This window comes from Typopeltis vanoorti, chromosome 24, assembly GCF_054136105.1.
Source record: "Typopeltis vanoorti isolate ZY-2024b chromosome 24, IOZ_Tvanoo_1.0, whole genome shotgun sequence".
NCBI classification, from domain to species: Eukaryota; Metazoa; Arthropoda; class Arachnida; order Uropygi; family Thelyphonidae; genus Typopeltis; species Typopeltis vanoorti.
In genome coordinates this window covers 43816424-43838342 of record NC_143572.1, presented here as the reverse complement: position 1 = coordinate 43838342, position 21919 = coordinate 43816424, and the positions used below count along the sequence as shown (strand labels likewise).

The following is a 21919-nucleotide window of genomic DNA, read 5'->3' as shown; positions in this document are numbered from 1 at the left end:
ATACAAACACAAGTTTATCTTACCTATTTATGTGTCTTTGGACTTCCGCCAGGTAGATAAAAGGTTAATCGAGCTAATATAATTTGGGACATGAACTTTACATCGTTATTATGACAAATTCAATTCGCGTGTCTCTGCTTACTTTTGTTGCTATGGCAGTTCATTCGTTAAGCGCAATTAGTGAGATATGTCGTCTGCTTCTCAGCTTATAATGTAGTTTGAGAAGTTTGTCACTGCGAGCGCTGAAGTAAATCAAATCTAATTTCATATTTCTTTACGAGAGACAAGTAGTTTGCTTTCGTGTTAAAGCGTTGGTAATTCTTGATGATTCTTTTGCATGTTGAATGTTTGGAAAGTTTTCGGACACTTATAAAGATAACCATTTATCCCACATAATAGCAGGAAATAACATTGCGTACATTTGCATATTTTCCTCGCCAGACGAACTTGTAGTTCCTTGTAATTTCCCACCAGAGGGATTTCTAATCCAAGAAATCTCGTATATAGAAATCTCAACGTCTGCAAAGATTAGAAACAGGAAAGATTTTCGATTGGGAGTTGTCGAGCGTTAATTTGTTGAAAATAACGTTTGACAACAAGAAAAGCTAATGCTGGAACATATGTCTAGATGCAAACAGTGACATAAAGCAACGATGACACATAGTCTTTGCCTTATATTATCTACACTCTTATTATAACCTCGCCTAAGTTCGACTCTCTGAATCCCGGGGTCATTATATTCCCATTTAGCTCGTGAGATACGATTCCAAGAGCTACTTAGTGCAATACACCGGGGACTCGGCCATTTTGCTTGCCATTAACTTCCGCTACATAGATAAGAGGGTTAATCAAGAGCTCGTGACCAATTTGCCGCTGTTGCTGAAGGAAGTGCGTGATAATTAATAATATGCAAATATTTAATGACGGATTATACACGAAGGATCTTAAGTGGGAGAGGAGGTAGAATCCTCGGTAATCCTGCTTGCCGCTATATCGGAGGCAAATTACCGTCAGAACGTCTTGGCGAATTAAACCCCCATCAGGCGTATTATGTTCGCATAATTCTTCCAGCATATCCCCTCTGTTGCGTTTACCTCCCCACGGCAATAAATAAACTACTGAAGGTTTTAAAACTTAGTCCGGCGGCGTCCCCCTTGATTTCTCTTGCGTTGGCTGAATTATGGTGAGACAACGTTAGCGACCTGCGGGTCAAATGGCGCTTTTTTCGGAGTGGAGGTAAGTGAAGAATTGGCTGGTAACCATATGCGGTGCTTTTAGAAGTTCCTTGGTTATTATTATGTGAGGCAATTTTAATGATTTGTGACAATATAAAGGGTTAACAAGGGCTAGTTGCTTCGCTGATGTTTACATATTGAAGGAGGGGGGGGGGGAGCATTACTGGTAAAAGCACTGTTACAGATAATCTAGTATATGAACTGCAAAATACGAATTTAAATACATTATATACATGTAATTAGTTTTCCTAAATTTTACAATTATATAAATTAATGATTTATGCGATTAACATATCACTAATTAATAATTAAGTAGTTCTAGTTGGTTGCTACTCTCTCCAGCCAACAGGCTGTGAGTTTCAATTTTTACGGTGTTTTGGAATTTTAAAATCTATCGCGTTTTTTTTTTTTTTTTTTAACAAAGGTAAAGATTGCATTTATTAAACTTAAGGTTCCAAGCTTGGATGACTTTTCTATCCATCGATTCAGTCAGATTCCATGAGTTGCCTTGATTTTGATATAAATATCCTCTACTCTCCTCCCCCAACAACAAAACCCTTGACTTTTTTTGTACAGAATTCTGACAATCGTGGTTTTGTTACATGGACGGTATCTCTTATCTTCATTAATAAAATGAAAAAAAAAAATAATCCAAATGTTTGGAATGAGATATAAAAAGTGCCAAATAAGCAACTAACAAGATTTTCTATTTTCAAATTTGATCTACAGAAAAGAGGACTTTTGAGAGATCAGCAAGACATTTATAAACATGTCAGAATTAAGAAGAATATTGTTGCTATTTTATAAACTCTTTTATATGTAAAAGAGTTTATAAAATATATGTTTCTATTATCCATATCTTTGGGATGTTTACAGTTTATCAAAGTGCAGAGATATCAAGTTAAAACCTGGTTTACGACTATAATGGCCAACTTGTTGTAATATTACAATTATAACCAATTGAGGCATAGATTCAAAGTGATTTTCTATGTAATATGCTGTCACATTTATGAAAAGGAATGCGATATTTACATAAGTGTACTTTTTTCCCTCCTCTTAGGAGTACTTGAGATTCAAGTACGTACTAAGCTGAAAATGAATTTCATAAAAATATTTTAGCAATACCATTATTCTATTTGATGTTCAATGAGCATGTATTTAGTAACTAGATTTCGGTGTTATCATCGGAGTAATATCAATGATATTTCTTTTACCTGATAAAAATATTTCTCATTGAATACACTGATGGAGGTAGGCTCTTAAATTTTAATTAAGTCAGGCTCAAGTCCCATATGCACTCGAGATTTCCTAAAGCGTCCATAAGTAACGTCTTAAGTGCTTGTATATTTTTACTTCCTTAAATCGGATTTAATAATACAACAAAACTTGACGCCCTCTTACGTCAGTTTTGCAAAAATAACTTATGCGCACTTAAAGAGAAGAGAGCGCCTTTTAAAGTAGTGTTTTATTACTAACAAACTTTAAATTTAAATCCACAGGGAAGAAGTTTATTTGATCATGCATAAACCACAATAGATAGAAAATGTGATTACCTCTAGTGTATGATATTCCCCACAGATAGTTATCCGAAGAAATAAAAGTGTCGGCATGCATGCTTTCACTACATCGCTTTAATGCACACAGAACGAACATTATAATTCACTCAACTAAAATAATCTTTCAGAACTCTGATTCATAAAATATTTCGTCGCTTCAATCTTCTGCTAAATCGAATTGTGACAGATATCACGTATCACATAAATTCTAAATCCAGTTTACGCCGCGGCCATAATTGTTTGTGTGCCAACACTAGCGCCATCTTCTAAAATCACTAAATATTCTTTTGAGAATAATAACAAGTAATCGAAAAATAAGAATAATTCTACATATGCGTGGAAAAGCAAGAAGATACGAAAATGGGAATAAAATTCAAATATGCAGGTTTTAAATAACCAAAAAAAAAAAAAAAAAAAATCTTAAGCTTAAGTATTAAACCGTTTTTTCTGTTGCTTAACATTTATCTTAAATTTTAAGCAATAAACAAAAAAATCAATCAAAATAGTATAAATACACGTAATTCTTAATTATAAGCGCCTCCGTAGCGCAATTGGAAGAACGACGGTACATTGCACCCTTCGATTGGAATAGGCCTAAGTTCGATTCTCGTCGCGACGGGAGGGATCTTTATCTGGTCGATTTTAATCGATGGTGAGTTAGCCGATCTCATACGGAGGTAGCAGGGTTTTTTCTCCCGGCAACTCAGGTTTTTCATCCCGCATACATACAAATCGGCCCTTCAGAACACACGCAATTTACAGACAAAAATTACTAGTTGTGGTGGTGTTGGAGGTGGGCGGTAGATGGCGTTGATTCGTAGTAGAGGTAAGGTGTAGAGACAGTTGAAGATGTCCTCCCGCGATGAGTCTTCGGACTCCTTGGAGGTATCAGGAATAATAATAATAATAATAATAATAATAATAATAATAATAATAATTATAATACGCTTTACGTAGTAGTCTGGGTAATTATGATATAAAATATTATGCTATAAATAGTACTAGAGATAAAAATCTCCTTGCATTTTTAAAAGTTCCAGTCATAAGCCTATTACTTTGAGTACACCGGATTCTGCATGTATGCATTTTTATTGTAATTGCCTTTTGAAGATCAACTACTTGTCCAAAAAAAAGCTTTTAATTTACGGGTCTTTTATGCTGACAATGAATACTTATCTCTCAGCCAGTTTAAAAGGTGTATAAACATCGAGAAATATATCATGTGGTTTTACTACTTTTTAAATATTCCAAAATACTGGAAACATGGACCTTTTCACCACGTAAGGAATTTTCCTATTATTAATATTGCAATTATTAATCTTAATTATCGTAATATTAAAAAGGGTAGCGAAATTAGGTATTTTCATGTTGTTATGTATGTGAAATTTTGAAAGAATTAAATACACGTAAAATATTTTTTTAAAATATTTAAAAATATAAAGGTATTGGTACCCGTGTAGCCTGGTTAGGTTAGGTCACTATGGAAACAAACAAATGATGTTTGTTTCCATAGTGAGAGGCTGCCCAAGGAAAGACCACCATGGATCTTTCTGCAGTAGGGTTTCTCTGGTGGGTGACTGGAGAAACTTCTTATGAGCCTGTCGTCAGCCATTCCCCAGTTAAAAGATATTTGGCAAGTTTGTGTTTCTCCCGGAAACTCTGGTTTTTGACCCTACATCTCAACAAATCCACCGCAATAATCAAACTGCAGATTATAATACAAATGTTATGGTTGGGCCACTAGATGGCGGCGCTTGTCGATTTCACTCTCTATCCAAAAAACTTTAATTCATTGATAGCTTGGTTTCACTATCAGTGATGGCTGAAGGATGGAGTCCGACTGCGCACCTGTCTTTAAAAGTTATTTAGGACTAAAGGAGCTCCGCCTACCTCTCTCTTTAGAAGAGAGGTAGGCGGAGAGGTAGGATATTTTTTAGAAAGAATGAAAAAAATCACAAAGTGAGAAACTGAGATGAGTGAGAATATATACAAGCCATTCTATAGGCAGGATGATGAATCTCTTTACAGGGATATAAAGATATTTGTTTGTTATAATAAACCCAATCTTCCAGTCTGAAGAGTTTCGAGGATTTAAATGTTTTTGAAATTCTCCACAAGCAATTCTGCTAAAGTAAACTTTATTAAAACTACAGTGGCTTTTTAGCTTTTCAAACCTATTGTATTTTTTTCCTCCATGATTTTAGGCCTGCTATCTTCTGTTGATTAAAAAACGCGAAAGAATAAGGAATAAAAAAGAAACGATAATTTACTGCAATTAAAAAAACGTGAATTATGGGCCTTCCCCCTCTTTTATTTCACTTTCATATTTAAGCAGCAATGTCGAATACAATTATAAATAAAATGAATAAATTCTGAAATGCTAAGGGAAAATAGACGGAGCTCTTTTAGGTAGAGACAGTCCATCTCTGCCCTTATCTTCCCTAACAAGGTGAATTCATGGCTAGCGATGATTCTGAAGTCTTTCAGACGATAGTTTAAACTAGTGATTATAAACACAAACTTATATTATTGTCTGCAATAGTTTGAGTTGTATTGTCGATTTTTCTGAACTATGGGCATAAACACTAGTGTCAGACAGAGAAAAACCCATTACTTGCTTATATTACAGACGATAGCAATAGAAATTAGCAGTATATACACGAAACATATCTGAAATAGCATGAAAAAGTCCTTATGTTGTAGGACAAAAAAAAAAGATTGCCTAAAAGGGAACGGATTATATGATAAAATGGCTCCTCGAATGTTCCCTGAACAAAATTCAGCATGGAATTGTCATGAACCATTTCGTTTTTAAATGAAAAGTTTAGATAAATGCATACGTAATCTGTTTTTGTAAGCTATTGAAATTTGGAGCCATTCTTTAGCAATAAGCAATATAAAATTCCATTTATATTTGGGAGTTTAAGCAAACGATTAATATTACTAATATTATTAAATCACTTTCTTTGCAAAATTTTAAGAATATTAAAAACATCTTATCAAAAACTAAATCAAATATTAATCCTCAGCAGCGCGAATGTGCAATATTAAATAAAATTCGTGAGAATCTCGAAGCGCCCTCATGCGGTTTAAACTAAAATCTATTAGACAGAAGACAAGAAACATCATTCAATGACATTTTTCAAGAGTGCAAAAGAGACAAGCGATAAATTTTTATTTCTTCATCCACCAAAACGTATGAATTGTACAAATACATAACAAAATCGTTAATCATAAAAAAAAGTATTTGCAGAAATGCGTTCTTCAGGACAGGAACGATAAACAGTAACATAAAAAATAACTTTGCTCTTTCCGTTTATAAATAGAATGGATAACTTCAATGAAAGCAGTTTATGTGTTAAGATTTATTTACTGCATCCAAACGCTTAAGATTTTTCTGTCAAAACATTTCGGAAAAATTGTAGTAGGCAGTTTTTTATGTGAAGAATAACTATTACTGGTATTGTTTTACACTTTTATTTTTTACACATTTTTTTGTTCTGACAAAACGGCGTTAGGTGCAATTGAGAGACCTATCCATCACTCACAAACTACGCAAATATATTTATCAATAAAGCACTGTTTGGAAAATTTTCAAATGAATATATTAGTTTAATAATTTTTGTTGTTGTTTGGAAGAAAAACAGTGAAATATCTAAATGCTTTTTTATTGTTTTATTCCTTTTTTTTTGTTTTTTACAACTTTTAGGTTTCTTCATATTTTATCTAAATATTCACTTGTTATTTTATTGGGTGTTTATATAAAAAAAACTTTCTGGGTTCGGGGATATGTATCTCTGGGCATAAATCATAAAGTTCACTAGAGATCTAACCTATGATGGTCTTTCTATTGACAAGCGAGTTTTATCGTATCAAAAACGTTGCTACAAACTGCATAGGCACCCTATCTTTGATTTGTTGTTGTGTTATTCATGTTATAGCTGTTCTATTGTAAATAATAATTACTACTATGTTATCGTTATCAGAACCTTATTGGTAAAAATTCATCTCTTAGAACTTCCGTTAAAAAAATTAATTTTTTAAAATTTAATTTTAAATGAAGTAGTTTTTAATTTTACCATAAATGTCCGAGTTTAAAACAGGGAAACATATTTGAAACAAATCAGAACAATAAAGAAATATTACAGTTTTGTAACTAGAACGAATTCTCATTCTAACTGGTGTACAGGGTTTTTTCTCCCGGAAACTCGGGTTTTTCATCCCGCATACAGACAATACAGACATACGGCCCTTCAGAACACACGGAATTTACAGACAAAAAACACTAGCTGTGGTTGAGGTGGTGGGTGGGCAGTAGATGGCGCTGATGGAGGTGATTGGTAGTAGAGATTCGGTGTAGTGGTGGAAACAGAGAGTTGTACATAGATGTCCTCCCACGATGAGTCTTCGGACTCCTTGGAGGTGTCACGAATAATAATAATAATAATAATAACTAAAGCTTAGGAGAGAATAGAATTCACTAAGCTACCGATTGTCTTATAGCATTAAAGTAACCATTTTTTAAAACGAACTAGTGACTTAAAATTCTATAAATGTAAAGTATTTGTTTTGTGTATAGATATAAGAAGTTAATATTAATAGCGTTTATGTAAATAAAATCAGGTTTGTCAATTAAAGTCAAGAATCACATGGTGATCACGTGATTCTTGTTCTCAATTAGTGCATTGTATCGGATGGCAGGAGATGAAGCGCATCCTGGTGTGAAGCTACCGTACTACTTATCAAATGCCTAAAATGGTTTGAAAAACAAGTTCTATATGAAAGAACTATAATCATTAAATAAAAAAAAAAAACAGCAAAAGGTTATAAATGTGACTCAATTCAAATCACCGTTTTAATCGTGTCATAATTTTTCAGAATAATTCCATCATTCGTCAGATTGTCTGTGAGCTTCTAAAAGCTTTATCCTTCTCCATTTCCTCCCCCCCCGACTAACTCCCGCATTCTTCCACTTTTCTATGCGTAAGACATCACCGAACTTGGCGGCAAACAAGAGCTAGCAAACAGTTTTAAGTGTTGGCTACGTCAAGCGTGTTTCTTTGGTGTAATGACGTTTTATACTTGTCCGAGGAGATGTTAGCAATCCACTGTACAGTGACCGACGATAAATCAAATAGGACTCGGTAGCAAAGAATCTGTAAGCTCTCCTTAATCCTCCCTTTCAGGTCCTCGGGTTTATTGCCTTCCTAGGGGCGATCGGAGAATTAAATTCACTGTAATCCACCTTCGTACAGGATTAGCTTGTTTGAAATATGAGTGCCGTGTTGCCTGTCATGCCAGTATTGGGAAAGTAAATAAATCTTTCGTGTGTTTGTATGCTGAAAATATAGAGTAAAATAAATGAAGTATGTTCCTTCCCCCCCTATCCCCCTCTTTCTCCGTGTCATCTAAGTACTTAGGTCGCTACTCGTTAACGAATCATCAATCTGACAGCTTGTCGTACTCAAGGAGAGTGCAAGTCCAACCACACCCTAATGCTATTCATCTGATTAACCAAATGGGATCTGTCTGTTTAACAACTCAGTAAACAGGAAGGATTTAAGAATGAAAATAGTTCACCTCATAATATTCAATGAGTAACGCATTTGACATCTGTAGAATAAATATCTTAGAGCCTCTGTGGCTCAGGCTCTGGTCTCTTTCGACTAAAGGTGAGTTAGCCGGTCTCATACGAAGGTAGACGGTTTTTTTTTTTTTTTCATCCGGAAACTCGATTTTTCGTTCCCGTGAACACACGCATCTCTAAACATAGGACACTCCCGGAGGTAGGGCCAACCACCTTATCCTCGAAGCGTTCGCTGTTGCGAAGTCTGCAGCTAAAAAGCCTTAAAGACTCGTTGAAAGCTTAAGACAAGACAAGAATGAACATCTTAATCAAAGTGTTTGCAATGAAGCAATATTACATACCTTAAAATGCGTGACAGAAGTGCTAATGGAATTCGAAAAAGAAAAATATCTGTATATTATATTATATATTATAAGCCCCTTAAAATAAAATAATAAAATAGAAAAGAAACAAGATGGTTCGACTAATTACAAAATAAAATAAAATTTCTTTCATGTCGGTTTATTTTCAAATTTACTATAATTTAATTTATTTAAAAAAATAAAAGGTGTTGTTATGTATTTACATTTTCTCAAGAAATATTTTAATATTTTAGCAAAATTTTGAAAGAGCTAAAAATTTATTATATATTTAAAATTTATTTTATTAAGTATAACTTAAAAATTACAACTTCCTCTTCAATCATCGCAATCCTGATTTAAATCTTATCGTAAGCTTGGATGCTTGTCTTTAGTTGGATTGACGGCCGAAGCAACTCAAGCTATGAGGCCAGTGGATTTTGTTTGTTAATTGCGTGTGTTCTGATGGCCAATTGATCTGTTTTGAGAACAGAAAAAATCAAGTTTCGGAAGGAAAAATCTTGCCACCCCCGTGTGAGACCGATAACCCCCCTTTATTAGAAATGCCTCCATAAATTTGTTTATTTATTTGATAAAGGTTCTTCGCGTCATGCACGGGATTCGAATCCAGTTTTTTTCCAAAGAAAAGGTATTGTCGAAACTAATTGAGCTGCGGAGGTTCTAAGCGGGAAATGAATTGCATCACTCGTTGTGAGACCACCACCACGATGGAAAGTCTGCAGTGGCTTGAAAAATTTTCATTTTTGATTTCTAGGGTTTCCAGATTATTTAAAATGATAAATAAAAAAACATCTTATTCCAAAACATGCTACAGATACTAAAATTTTACATTTTGTGGGTTGGAGTCATCTAAAAAAAATAACAAAACAAATGGAAACCAACATAAGTCAATTAAGCAGGTACTCATATGTTTTAAAAGACTATGTTTATCCCAGATTATTTGGAGGCAAAATAGCAGTCCGTTTAAGAAATGAGTGATCTTCTTCAATTCATCCTTCTTTTAGTATGGGTGGAGTCCTCTGATTAGGGGTCACTCCTTTGCTACATTGCCTAAGGGCAAGTATTTATGTCTGTTAATCTGTGTTCATAGGGCCTGTTTTGAGGGGCGAAAAACCCGAGTTTGCACTCACAAAATACACAACTGTCAAACATTTACTAACAACGCCTTGACTACGGTTCGACAAATTGTATTACAAAATAAAATAAAGATTTCTTATATATATTTTTAATATTTTATTTTATATATTTTATTTCCTTATAGTCCTTATAAGGACTGGCTTAAAGGGGCGAAGCAAGAATGCTTTTCATCTTCCCCGTTATCTGTAGAGGACGGTGTAGGGATAAGGTGTTATGAGCTATTAAAGCTCTGATCATGGCAGGAGGGTAACAGCAATAGCCGAGCCTCACTGAGAACTTCATTGGCTACAGCATTGCCATCCATTACCCTCCAAGGGTATTGGATTGAATGAATCAATCCTTCCACCATATCTATTTTATTTCCGTTTCCTAATCTATTCTAATGTAATTTATTTATTTTTTTTTTTTAAATAAAAGGTGTTGTTATGTATTTATATTTTTTTAAGAAATATTTTAATAATTTAGCAAAATTTTGAAAAATTTTTAAATCTATTATAAATATAAAATTTATTTTATTAAGTATAACTTAAAAATTACAATAATTACAATTTAAGTGCAAAGTTTTTTCATACTTGAATGTTAGTATTTGAAGAATGAATAAAACCCATGTTACGTAATGCCATATGATATTCATTCGGTATTTGGCCAGTTTGTGTAATATTTTCAAAGAAATCATATATTATATCAAGTTATATCATATTATACAATAATGTTCGGTTTCTATTATTTTATTTTAATTACCAACGTTTATTTTCAAACTTTTCATTTAAATGTGTAGATACATTAAAAACAAGACAAAAACTGCCAAAGAAATTATGTACACTCTCGTAGTTTTATTTTTAATTTTATTAAAGATAAATTGATGCTCGTCCGTAATTACTGTAATTAAAGTCATTCTATACTTACTCACTAAATCCCTTGTATACCGTAGCATAGGATCCTTCTCCCAGCTGTTCTAACTTGATATACGACTCGGACCTACCAAATCCAAGAGTGCCCTGTAAGAAACAAACATAAAATGGATATAGGAAAGAGTTTTACGATAATAATCCAAAGATTTCTGACTGAAAATATAGCTACATAACCACTGCGTGAATACAGAAATTGGCATTCACAACGAAAAAAACAAAAACGTATTTATAACTAGAATATTTCTTGTTGTTTTCTAACTCTCGAACCCAATATCATGAATAAAGGCTGCTCATTGCGTTATACAATGATGATTTTAACACATCTCACGATCTCTTTTGTTATTGAAGTCGATGTAGTAAAACCTTTTACGAGTCTCTTTTATAGCTTGTTCTTTCAACCTTGTCCTAATATCGCTAAGCCTTTCATCTTCTGTCTTTTTTCTGCCATCAACAAAAAATAAAAACTCCTAACGCTCTTCAACTCTCATAAAGAACATGTTTCTCTGTAGAATGCGCCTAATTTTTGTTAATAACAAGATCTGCCCCTTTTTTAATGGTCTTAGACGCTCTTCTCAAATGCTAGATCTCAAAGAGAAGACAATCTTCCAAAACTAAGATATCTTGTGGGCAATGAAATAAAAAAAAAAAGTTATATGAAAGCTACTTCATTTTTATTCTTTTAAAATCTAGCCGTGCCTCAATTTTATCGTGGGTGTGTTGCTTTTTTTTTTTTTTTCCACTTGCGTCTTATTTCTCTTTCTACTCCTCGCCATACATCTAGAATGGCCACCGTGTGCCCAAGTAAGCGTAGCAAAGGTATCGCCACAGATACAGATACTAAAATATCTTGTTATTGCACTCCGGGGTGAAGAAGAAAATCAGGAAGACGTATGAAAGACGGCCGTAATCTCGTCTGAGGCAATAACACAAAACTTGGCACACAACGGAACTGTAAAGCTTGCTTTCAACACCTTAATGACCCTATCAGTCTTTGATCTTAACACCTCCTGGACCTTAGATCCCTTGGTTATATCATGGCCAGCTTAATAAAGCCCAGTGGAGGTTTTTGTTGTCGTTGCAAAACAGAATGATTATTTCATTTTTTTTAAAAAATCAGTTGATAAATTATATATTTTTATTTACTGTTGTGATGAACTTTTGCCCATGCGCAGTTCTTGTTTTCATAATATTCTCATTACATTGTCTCGTGCTTGTAAGAATGACGTAATAATCACCAACCTTTACGAGAAATTCACGCGTAAAATTAACTAAAATATTAAAATGTAATCATGAAAACAAACGTCTGCAAATAATAAACTGAGGGATAAAGTTTGAAAAGATAATGACACTACGTAGAAATCAATCTAATGGGGCGGGGGGGGTTAGAAGGCTTAGTTGCTAGTTGCTTCTGTATTCAATTCACGACCGAAGACGCCTCATACGCATTCAAACCGCGTGTATTTACGCGGGAAAGGATGAAACCTGAAGTGAATTGAAAAGACGAATGTAATTTGCCTGGGATGTAAAGGCTGCACGCGCCTGTATTACAAATAGTATTTTGTAGCGTAAGAGAGGAAAAAAAAAAAAAAGAACGATGGATGGAGGTTAGTGCCACTGCAGTCTACTAACAAATAACATGCACTCAGATATCGTAGATTATTATTTTGTACTACTTCAAGTTCACATCAATGTACTCCGTGTCAAAAAAAAAAAAAAAAAAAAAATTCGCGTGTTGAAACTATCCTGTTCAACTGGTTGGATCTGTTTTATTTCTGCGGTAGCATCCAGAGAACACGGGGCGTCTGTTATTCAAAAGAGTTGTCTTACCAAAATGGCAAGATCACGTGACACCTTTTCGCGTTACTATGGTAACTCAGGAGTCTTCTCCCGAGAGACATCTGCTACCTTTTTTTTTTTCCCCTTTTTCTTGTGATCTGTTGTGAAGAAAATGGCTCGTATGTCGTCGGAACTATGTCATTTGACAAACGAACTTTGTAACCGGCTCTGGCCAATGGTGGAAGGTCGTAAATGTCAAAAAAAAAAAAAAAAAAAAAGGAAAAAAAAGTCTCCGAAAGAGAAAAAAAATCGACTATCGTTCTCAGAGTGAGTACAACGTTAGGTTTCTTCTTGAGCCCGAGGCTATACTCAACTGGGTAAGCTTCCAATGGTAAATAGCCACGCCAAATTGGTTCCTCTCGACTGAACGTAATAAAAACGAAGCCGATAAAGTAAAATGGACCTTTTGCTTTTCCTTCTTGCTCGCTTATTGACTGTGATTTGCTGGCCACTTTGATCGGATTTCCAACCATGTGTGTGTGTGTCTACGGGCCTAAAGGAAAAAAAGGTATCAATTAATACGCCAGTTGTTCTCTGGAAATAGCTTTGAAAAATTACCTTTTTTTCTTCACGTGTTATTGCATCAGCGTCGAAAATATTGATTCCCGAAAAGCTTTGTTAGTGGAGAACAGTCACATGTTTTTAATCATTCATCTATTTCCACTGCGATAAATATATATAAGACGAAATACCTTCTATTTAGGCTTATTATTTTATTTTTTAATTAACACCAAAAATCAAGAATAGTTGTTTTGGTTTCATCAGATCAAAAAAACAAGAAAAACTAAATTTATTTATTTATTATCCACACCAAACTCTCACACACACTAGATTACGGGGGGGGGGGGATGAGAACAGTAAAAGAACAGAGACAAATGAAAGAAGAAGGCGAGATATATAAAAGACGAAATATTTGGTGTTGATAAGTTGGGATCTGAACTACGTATGGATGTTGACCATCGGCGTATCTTATTCTTAGATGTTTACAGGCAAGCAGAGGAATGGTAGTGGCAAGTTTGATAGAACAGTGCTCACGAACGTACCTCTAAAAAAGGGATTGAGGGAGTGTGTACGAGAGGATGGATCTCAGTTAAGCAGATTTGGGATGGATGTACCACCCCAGAATTGGGAGAACGGACGGAATTCTAACATTTGGTGGTTTTGGAATTTATCAAGTATTCGTAGTGGCGCACTGAATAAGTAATGTTTTGGAGGCTGTGGATGTGATATTCCTGAGCCTAAATAGGCTAGATATGAGAACTGACCCAAGAAGAGAGAATTGATTTTGACTGAAAATTGGAATATTCTGAAACTAAGGGAGTGCGATCTTACTTCAGAAAACTAAGACAGGACTGTGTGTTTTTCCCACCATTGAATCTCAGTCGATGTTTCCTTTAACCCCCACCCATTAGAATGGCAAGGAAATCAGCGTATAACACCTTGGTTTAGGGTGATGTAGAAGCCTTAATTTGAGTACTGCAGAGTTTCTCGAATGAAAAGCGAGTACTCTCATTGGAAAAAACTACGAATAGGATTTGTGGTTAGCGAGAGATCATTGCTTTATAGGAAGAAGAGTGTGGATAAAGCACAAAGCCACGGGGTTCTCCGTCCTTGACATAGAAATCTGATGAAATGATCCACCATGAATGAACAAGAGAGGAAACTGCTAACCTAATCTCAAAAAGCTGGGGAGAGGGAGACTATAAGATAAGTATTTTGGGCAAAAAGTCTTACCTAGGGTGACCACCCAGCAAAAATATTTAGTACCAACTTATACAGGAAAAAGGTATACTAAATCTGAAGTAAAAGTACTAAATTTTTATTTGCTTTCGTTTCACTCTATTTAGGGCATTTTTACGATATTACTACCTCATTATCGTAGATGAACTCAACGTAAAACCTCTAAATTAACACATGTATGACAAAAATGAAAAGAAAAAAAAAAGTCAAACTCATCTCAATGCAGTCATCTATGAGTCCAAGAGCTGCAGTTGTCAATCATCATGACAGAAGTCCCAGTGTAAATCTAGCAAATTTAACATATAATTTTTAAGCGTTTTAAATAATGTAACATTAAATTTTCAGTTATTTATTATGCTATTTACATATACAGAGGTTCCCATTCACAAGAAAAACACTGGAAGTATTTATTCATTATTTTTAGCAGAATTTTGCTAAATTAATTAACTCTTCAGAAACAGTAAAATCTGTAGCTGATGAATGTTTCAATTTTTCTTTTGTCAAAAGGAGTCCATTCATCAAGGGAGTTTGGAGTTGATTTCTTATTTTATTCTTATTTATTATCGCTGCTGATGAATGAGGGAGGCACAGTACAGCTTTAACTAATGTTGTTAAATTGGGAAATATTTGTCCTCCGACAGCATTTTTCATTTCAAAACTTTATTCCAAAATCTCATGAATTCTTGACCTTTTTTTTTTCAAATGCTTCTACAGTCTTCAATAGTTGCCATTCTCTATCCAGTTCTTCATAATGCCCCTAGCTATACGTTTTCTACATCGAAAAACTGACCATTGTTGGCAGGATTTATCTTTTCAATTGAGTCCAAATTACGCGGAAGGAAGAAAGACTAATTATATTGTACTTATTACCATACACAGCAGCGAGTAGTGATACGAAGCCGTCTACAAAACTAATTATTATATGATAGCTTTAAATATTTAAAGGTGTATTGTATATTTTCAAAATTTTAAAAATCATTTAAATAATTTAAAAATATTTTATTAATTTTATATGTAAAATATAATTTGCGTTATTATTTCTAAGAAAATAATTATTTATAATAAATTATACAAATGATATACAACTTTTACACAATCTAGCAAATAATTGAATATAAAAAGAAACTTGATAAAATCACAAAAAAATGAAAAAAAATCCAGAGTTTTTTATTTCGGTTGTTATCTTTGGATTCCAAATACGATAAATGGTAAACTTATGCACCTAAACTTCTTTTATTTTTCATGAGAAAAAGTCAAACTGTATGGTAACAACTCCAATAACACTCAAATACTCGTCATCCGTATATGCTCCATTTAAATGCATTTTAATCTGTATAAAAACATTAATTTAAATGTTTCTTGTGGTTGCAATGCACATAATATATCAAACATACTTGAACATTTTTATTTTTTTTAGAAAGGAAAACGATCTATTTTATGACTATTTTAAGCTTCTACGCTAATTTATCTTTTGAATGGAAGATAAAGTACAATTACAACCAGAAAACAGAACTCGTGAAGATATAAAAGCCCTCTATACTGCCGTTTATTTCGAGTTGAGATTAATAATGATGACGTCACCTGCACGGAAGTTGCTACCACTCCGATATCGCATGACCGCGAGGTAAATTCAGTGGTAGAACACTGATAAAGTCAGTCTACCGTTTCCATCATATGCTCTTGTGTGCCTTTCAGGGTTTTTATTTAAAAATAAGAGATTTGATTGATAAGAATTTACGATACAGAAATAACGATAACACTCGTTTCGGCCATTTGTACCTCCACTCTTTTTTGACACTTCAACTTTGCAGATAAGTGTATGAGTACGCCATCTTCCTTCAGATAAAACAATCCTCAAATGCTTTATTTTTATGTTAGATTCCCCAAGATAGCTACTCTACTGCGGCACTTTTTAATTATTTGTTTAGTAAAAAAAAAGTTCGCCAATAAATTATTTCATTTATTTATAGAGTTCGTTTTCTCTAAAAGATACTTTTGACTACTCAAGAAAATTACCAATGTTATGGCTAATAGATCGATTTTTGTTTTCACTAGACTTATTTCTCTCTCTAGACAACTAGTGGAATAAAAAAAAGCATTCTCAATTTTTTTCATCATTAAATAAGGATAGGTTGCCTAGTATCTGGTTGAATAAGTTCCGTGCTACTCCAGATGTATATATACTCATGAGCCAAAACATCCGTATATGCTCCATTTAAATACATTTTAATCTGTATAAAAACATTAATTTAAATATGTTTCATATGGTTGAAATGTACATTTTAACACCTATTACGACCACCTATCTAATAGAGTGTTAGGCCTCCTTTGGCCAACATAAACGATTGTACTTTTCTTCATATTCACTCCACACTGAACCATGGAAAGTCTCCTAATATATTCTGAGCCAACTAGACGGATTAACGTCTCGAGGTCAGAGAGCCACTATCGTCGATCGGAGGATGATACATTCCATATAATACCACAAACATTCGATGGGATTCAAAACAGGATTATTACGTTTCAGAGGAGTACAAGGAATGCACCTCTCTGCACGTTGCCCGGATTCACTGGGCCACATTGTCACCATTAAAAGCACTAACCTGTTCAAAACAATCCCTCAAGTAACAATTAGTGGTGAAGGTGTTCAGTGGGAATGGGAGACCTTAGTGACGTCCATAAAAACAATTCCCATACTGCCATCAGTAACGCTTCCAGGGAACCGAGCAGAAACAGGCTTCATTGGTACAATGGTCTGGCTCATGAGCGTATGATTCTTATAACTGGAAGTGCTTAGCATAAACCGAAGTGAATTTCCCTACTAAATGGTGTTTAATTATTTACTATTTCTATGGTAGTTCCATTCAGATCTTAAACTCCATGTAGAATCGTTTCTGGTCTGACTACTACATTCTCTTCTAACACGATAATTTATAAGTGAACTTCGACTATACAGGGTAATCAAAATTAAAATATTCCTATTTATGGTCTTGTGGAGAGCCATTTAGTCATTCTACTACCGCAAAACTTTGCAGGAATACATTTTGTGTCTGATATCTGAGAGAGAAAAAAAAAGGAAAAAAAAAGTAGTTCCGAAACTCGCCACCAGGGCGTTGTAAACACTAAATGCATGGAATGTGCATATCACACAACTCAGCACGTACGAGGAGAGTTTGCTCTCCCGAAGGCTGTGCTACCTGAACAATTGCAATGCCGTTGAACTCCGCGAATTTCGTCGCTTGAACAAATGTCAATGAGGTCCACCCTCTTCGTGTGCTCTGCGAGAATGATTAGTCATTTTAAATAAATGGGATTATTTGGAGATTGACCTGGCAGAGATTGCAAACCAGTTCACAACAAGTGAACGAAGTTGCTACTGCTATTGTGGAGCAGGCAATGAATGACAGCGTTGGTTACTGCAATGCACGTGCTGTATCAAGACACATGGATGTGCATTACACAACTGGCTGGAAAAGTCTACGGAAGATTCTGCATTTGCACCCATTCAAGATAATCCTGACACACGAGTTGGCCCACAGGACTTTGAAGTCGACTGACATTCGCTTTAACATTCGTTGTTCCAGTGTGTGGCCGTGGATGATTTTGTACGGAGATGAGGCTCACTTTCACCTGAACGAAGCTGTGAATATCCACCATTGTTGGGTACGGGCTATACAGAACCCACATGCAATCCAACAAATTCCTTTGCATTCGCCCTAAGTTACTGTCCTGTCTGATGCTGTTTTACAGCTTCGTTTATCATTGGACTTTCTTCTTTGAGGACATTCGCCTCCTTTGACCTGTTCACTTACTGCCGAGAGGTATCACGATATGATAAACAATTTTGTTGTGTCACAGCTACAGCAGTGCCTGTGCATGGATTCAGTCATTTTCATGCAAGATGTGCCCCCCCTCCACACATTGGTTGATCCGTATAGGAGGTTCTTCGAGAATTTTTCACGGAAGCCAGAGTGATCAGTCGTGCGTTTCCCACTGAATGGTCGCCTCGTTCACTTGATCTAACCTATGACTTCTGGCGGTAGGGATTTCTTAAAGACGGGGTTTATGGGGATCATCCTGATAACTTCCAAGCGCTGAAAGACAGCATCAGTCCCGACCAGTTGCGTTCTGACGTTGAACACACAGTGCAAAGGATGCAGTTTCAGTCATACCAGGAAGGACAGCACGTTGAACAGTACAGCCAGTGAATAAAAATGTGTTATTTATATTTATGTCGATTTTCTTCTTCTTACACACGAAGAAAAATTACTTCATCTACATTCGGTAAAGTTTGGAAAGCCTTTTATTTTATTTATTTATTTATTTATTTTATTTATTTTTTTTTTTGGATATCGCTTCCGCATGACGTACAATGTATTTCTGCGAAGTTTCGCAGTATTAGGATAAGGGTTTAGTGATAAGAGGCTTTCAATAACTAAAATAAGTTTCTAAATCAGTACTAAAAATACGGAACTGTTTCTAACATTTGTTTAATCTATTTCTAAATTCATAATTTTCTATTATCAGAATTATAACGATATGTACAGCCATATTCTGGATAAATAAAATAAATAGAGAAATACAAATATTCATTTTCAGCTTCGGCTTTGAAGACTGACCTCATTGCTGACGTCCCATGACGTTATTGATGGTTGCGTCTGATTCGTCACTCTTATATTGCGCGCATGTCTGGTTAAGCGTCAGAGATGTATGCATTTTGTGAAGTATGCATCGTCTGCTGTTGATAATTAACTACTATCAAAGTTTTCAAATATAAATTACGAACGACTTACTGCTAATTCCCTTTATGAAGGATCGCAAAATATCCTCTCTCATCAATCACATTATGGAATGCTGTAGGGATAGGCTTAATAACTTGATGTGAATCCAACCTCTAGAGGTCGCTTCCAGCCATTGTTAGTTTCCACTTTCCCCTTCTGACCAAACAAACTGTGCTATGGTGACGTGGAAAATAATGACCACTCGCGATAGCAACACGGTTCCTCCATCAGTGTTTCCACTCCCTTTTTTCCATCCCCCCGATCCAAACTGCGCTTGTTTACAGCTCACCCTCGTGGTTTACCGTCTCGTAGATGTGGTTGCCACTTGACGATGAGTCGAGATGGAGTATTTTAAAGTTTCTCGCCATCCATCTTTCTAAGCTACGTTCAACACCTCTCCACAAGCCACATTTAGATAATGGGTGAGTCCCATAAAACCGCGATACACCTTGGTGGTTGCACGAATGATAGAGGAACTGTCACCATCAAAAAAGGAGGGTGGTGGGGTCTGGAAAATGAAGCGATCCCCAAGCGACGAACGATAGCTCTTTTGGAACACCGAACTATGTCGACCACAGCAGTAAGTTGAAAGTTATGTGCTATGGCCTTTCCTCGTCTGATGAACGGCCTTCTACAAATCACCAGACAACTGCTTGCTTGCTTATCACTGTTGCTACGTTTGTTTTAGGACCTTCCTCTTTTCTCCTCTGTTTCTCTTTCTCTTTTTGTTTTTTTAATTTTTTTAAAAAATCATTTTAAAGATAGTCATTGAGTTACTTTATTACGTTAGTTTTAATTATTCATTTTTTATTTATTTATTACGTCATTTATTCTTTTCCTTTTCAACATTAGTCTACGTGTTTATTGTGACCGAAGACTTTCAAATTCAAATGTCATCAAGATAACATAACGAAGTTTTATGCCATAACAATAACGTGTTTTATAAACATATTTTACTAGATAATCTGCACAGATTATCCTTGAAGATTCTTTCGGCAATTTATCTCTCAAATTCCAGACAATAGATCTTAATCGAATTATTAAAATATATCCACAGTGGCCTATTTTAGTCTACGTTTATAACATCAATTCAAAATATATTTGTCTACGAATCTTTATCAAAACTTTATCAAACGATGTTAAGTACATTTTAGAACAAGGTTTTGGAAACTACAAAATGTACAGCTATACACTAAGCGATATTTTATCAGCTTACAAAGTTGTTTGGAAAAAAAAATAGGTCCTACAGTCTTGTACCTCAGTTAAATCTTTTCCACAGCGTACTATATTTTATGATTTTTGTTTCTCATAAAGAAACATCTATTATGCAAAAGGAAGGCAGTTACGTACTATAGAAGCAGACGCTTTAGTCTGTATTTTCGAGGGGAATATATATTGCAAATTATTTTTGACAATTATTGATACTACTATAGCTGTGATTATTCCTAGTATTTCAGAATCGAATTTACATTCTCAACAATTGAAACAATGTTAGTGAAGTTGACTTTACTACATTGCGCGTGATCTGCTGATTCCTTAGTACGTGGCTCTCGTTTGTTACATATGAGATGCGTTGAGATTTCGCTAATTTTAATTAAGCTAAGTTAATCAATGGATAAATAACGGGTTGAAATCTGCTGGACGATAAAAGTCACAGCAATGTCTTTGATGCGAGTGATCTGTACAGGTGACCGAGGAAGGTGTCCCCTAACGGCAACCTTCCGTTCGTTTTAGTCCTATTAGACGAATTTCCCAGGAGATCGTAAGCAATTACCAGAACCATCTCTATTCCAAATATGGTAGACATCCCATAGAGGTGATTGCGTAAGAGGAGTAACAGGAGAACTTAAAACGATGTTTTAGGACATTATCCCCATTTCTAAATGCTTTAATTTGTGCTGTTTTTTAACTTGAATCCTACCCCTTGAAAGGCCGTAAAACCCCTATTGGTATTGCTGATGGACTGAGGGTTTAAACTAATATTTACATATTTATTTTTTATTCTTATTAATCAAGGATTACAAATACACGTATAATTGTACCTATATTGTCATTGTACTAATATATACTCAAAAATGTATGTGTTATTTTTATAAATTTCAGTTTTCTGAGTTATATATTTCTTATATTGATTATACAAGGAAAGTCATATTTCATCCATTTCGGAAAACTGAGAATCTACTGTATGAACTAAACCTAAATGAGCGCTTCACCGCAAAACATCTTGTCATGTGGAGAAGCGATTATTGCAGGGGATATTTGCAATGCTGCAAGAATGCCACCATCGTTATACATTTTAGTATATTTATCTGTACTTGTGTGGGAGGTTGTATTATTCATAAATTTCGTGTATTTTAGTTTATTTTCAAAACTGTATTAGAGAAATTGAAGTATTCATTGATTTTTCTAAGATAATGTGAAGTGCATTTTATATTGTATTGATGAGTTACTGTAATTTATGATAGGGTAAACCTGCAAATGATTTGTAATTTAATTCTTTTTCTTTATTTTGCTAAAAACCAATCACCATATTGAACTAATAGCAAAGCAGCATCGATCCATAGGTATCAAAATCCGCACTAATTTTTATAAAACGAAATCTAATTGAATTCGTTCGAGGGAGTCCTTTCTCCACAACATTGATTAGATGATTTGCCGCCGTCTACCCCCAGACGAGGGGGGGGGACAGAAGATCCACCACGAGTTGTAATAATTCGTGAGCAACGAACCTATTCATAGATTGTCGTCAGAGAACGGTTTTGTGGGGGGAAAGCGAA

General features: G+C 34.8%; 1 protein-coding gene across 1 annotated transcript in view; it reads right to left on the bottom strand.

Annotated features, from left to right (window-relative positions):
* The window catches only part of LOC150093138 (cyclin-dependent kinase 14-like), a 188736-nt gene that overhangs the window by 150230 nt on the left and 16587 nt on the right, over window positions 1-21919 (bottom strand). Inside the window, exon 3 of the mRNA XM_090414160.1 lies at window positions 10781-10872. Coding sequence (XP_090270286.1) covers window positions 10781-10872 — 92 coding nt within the window. The remainder of the gene's footprint in view (window positions 1-10780; window positions 10873-21919) is intronic.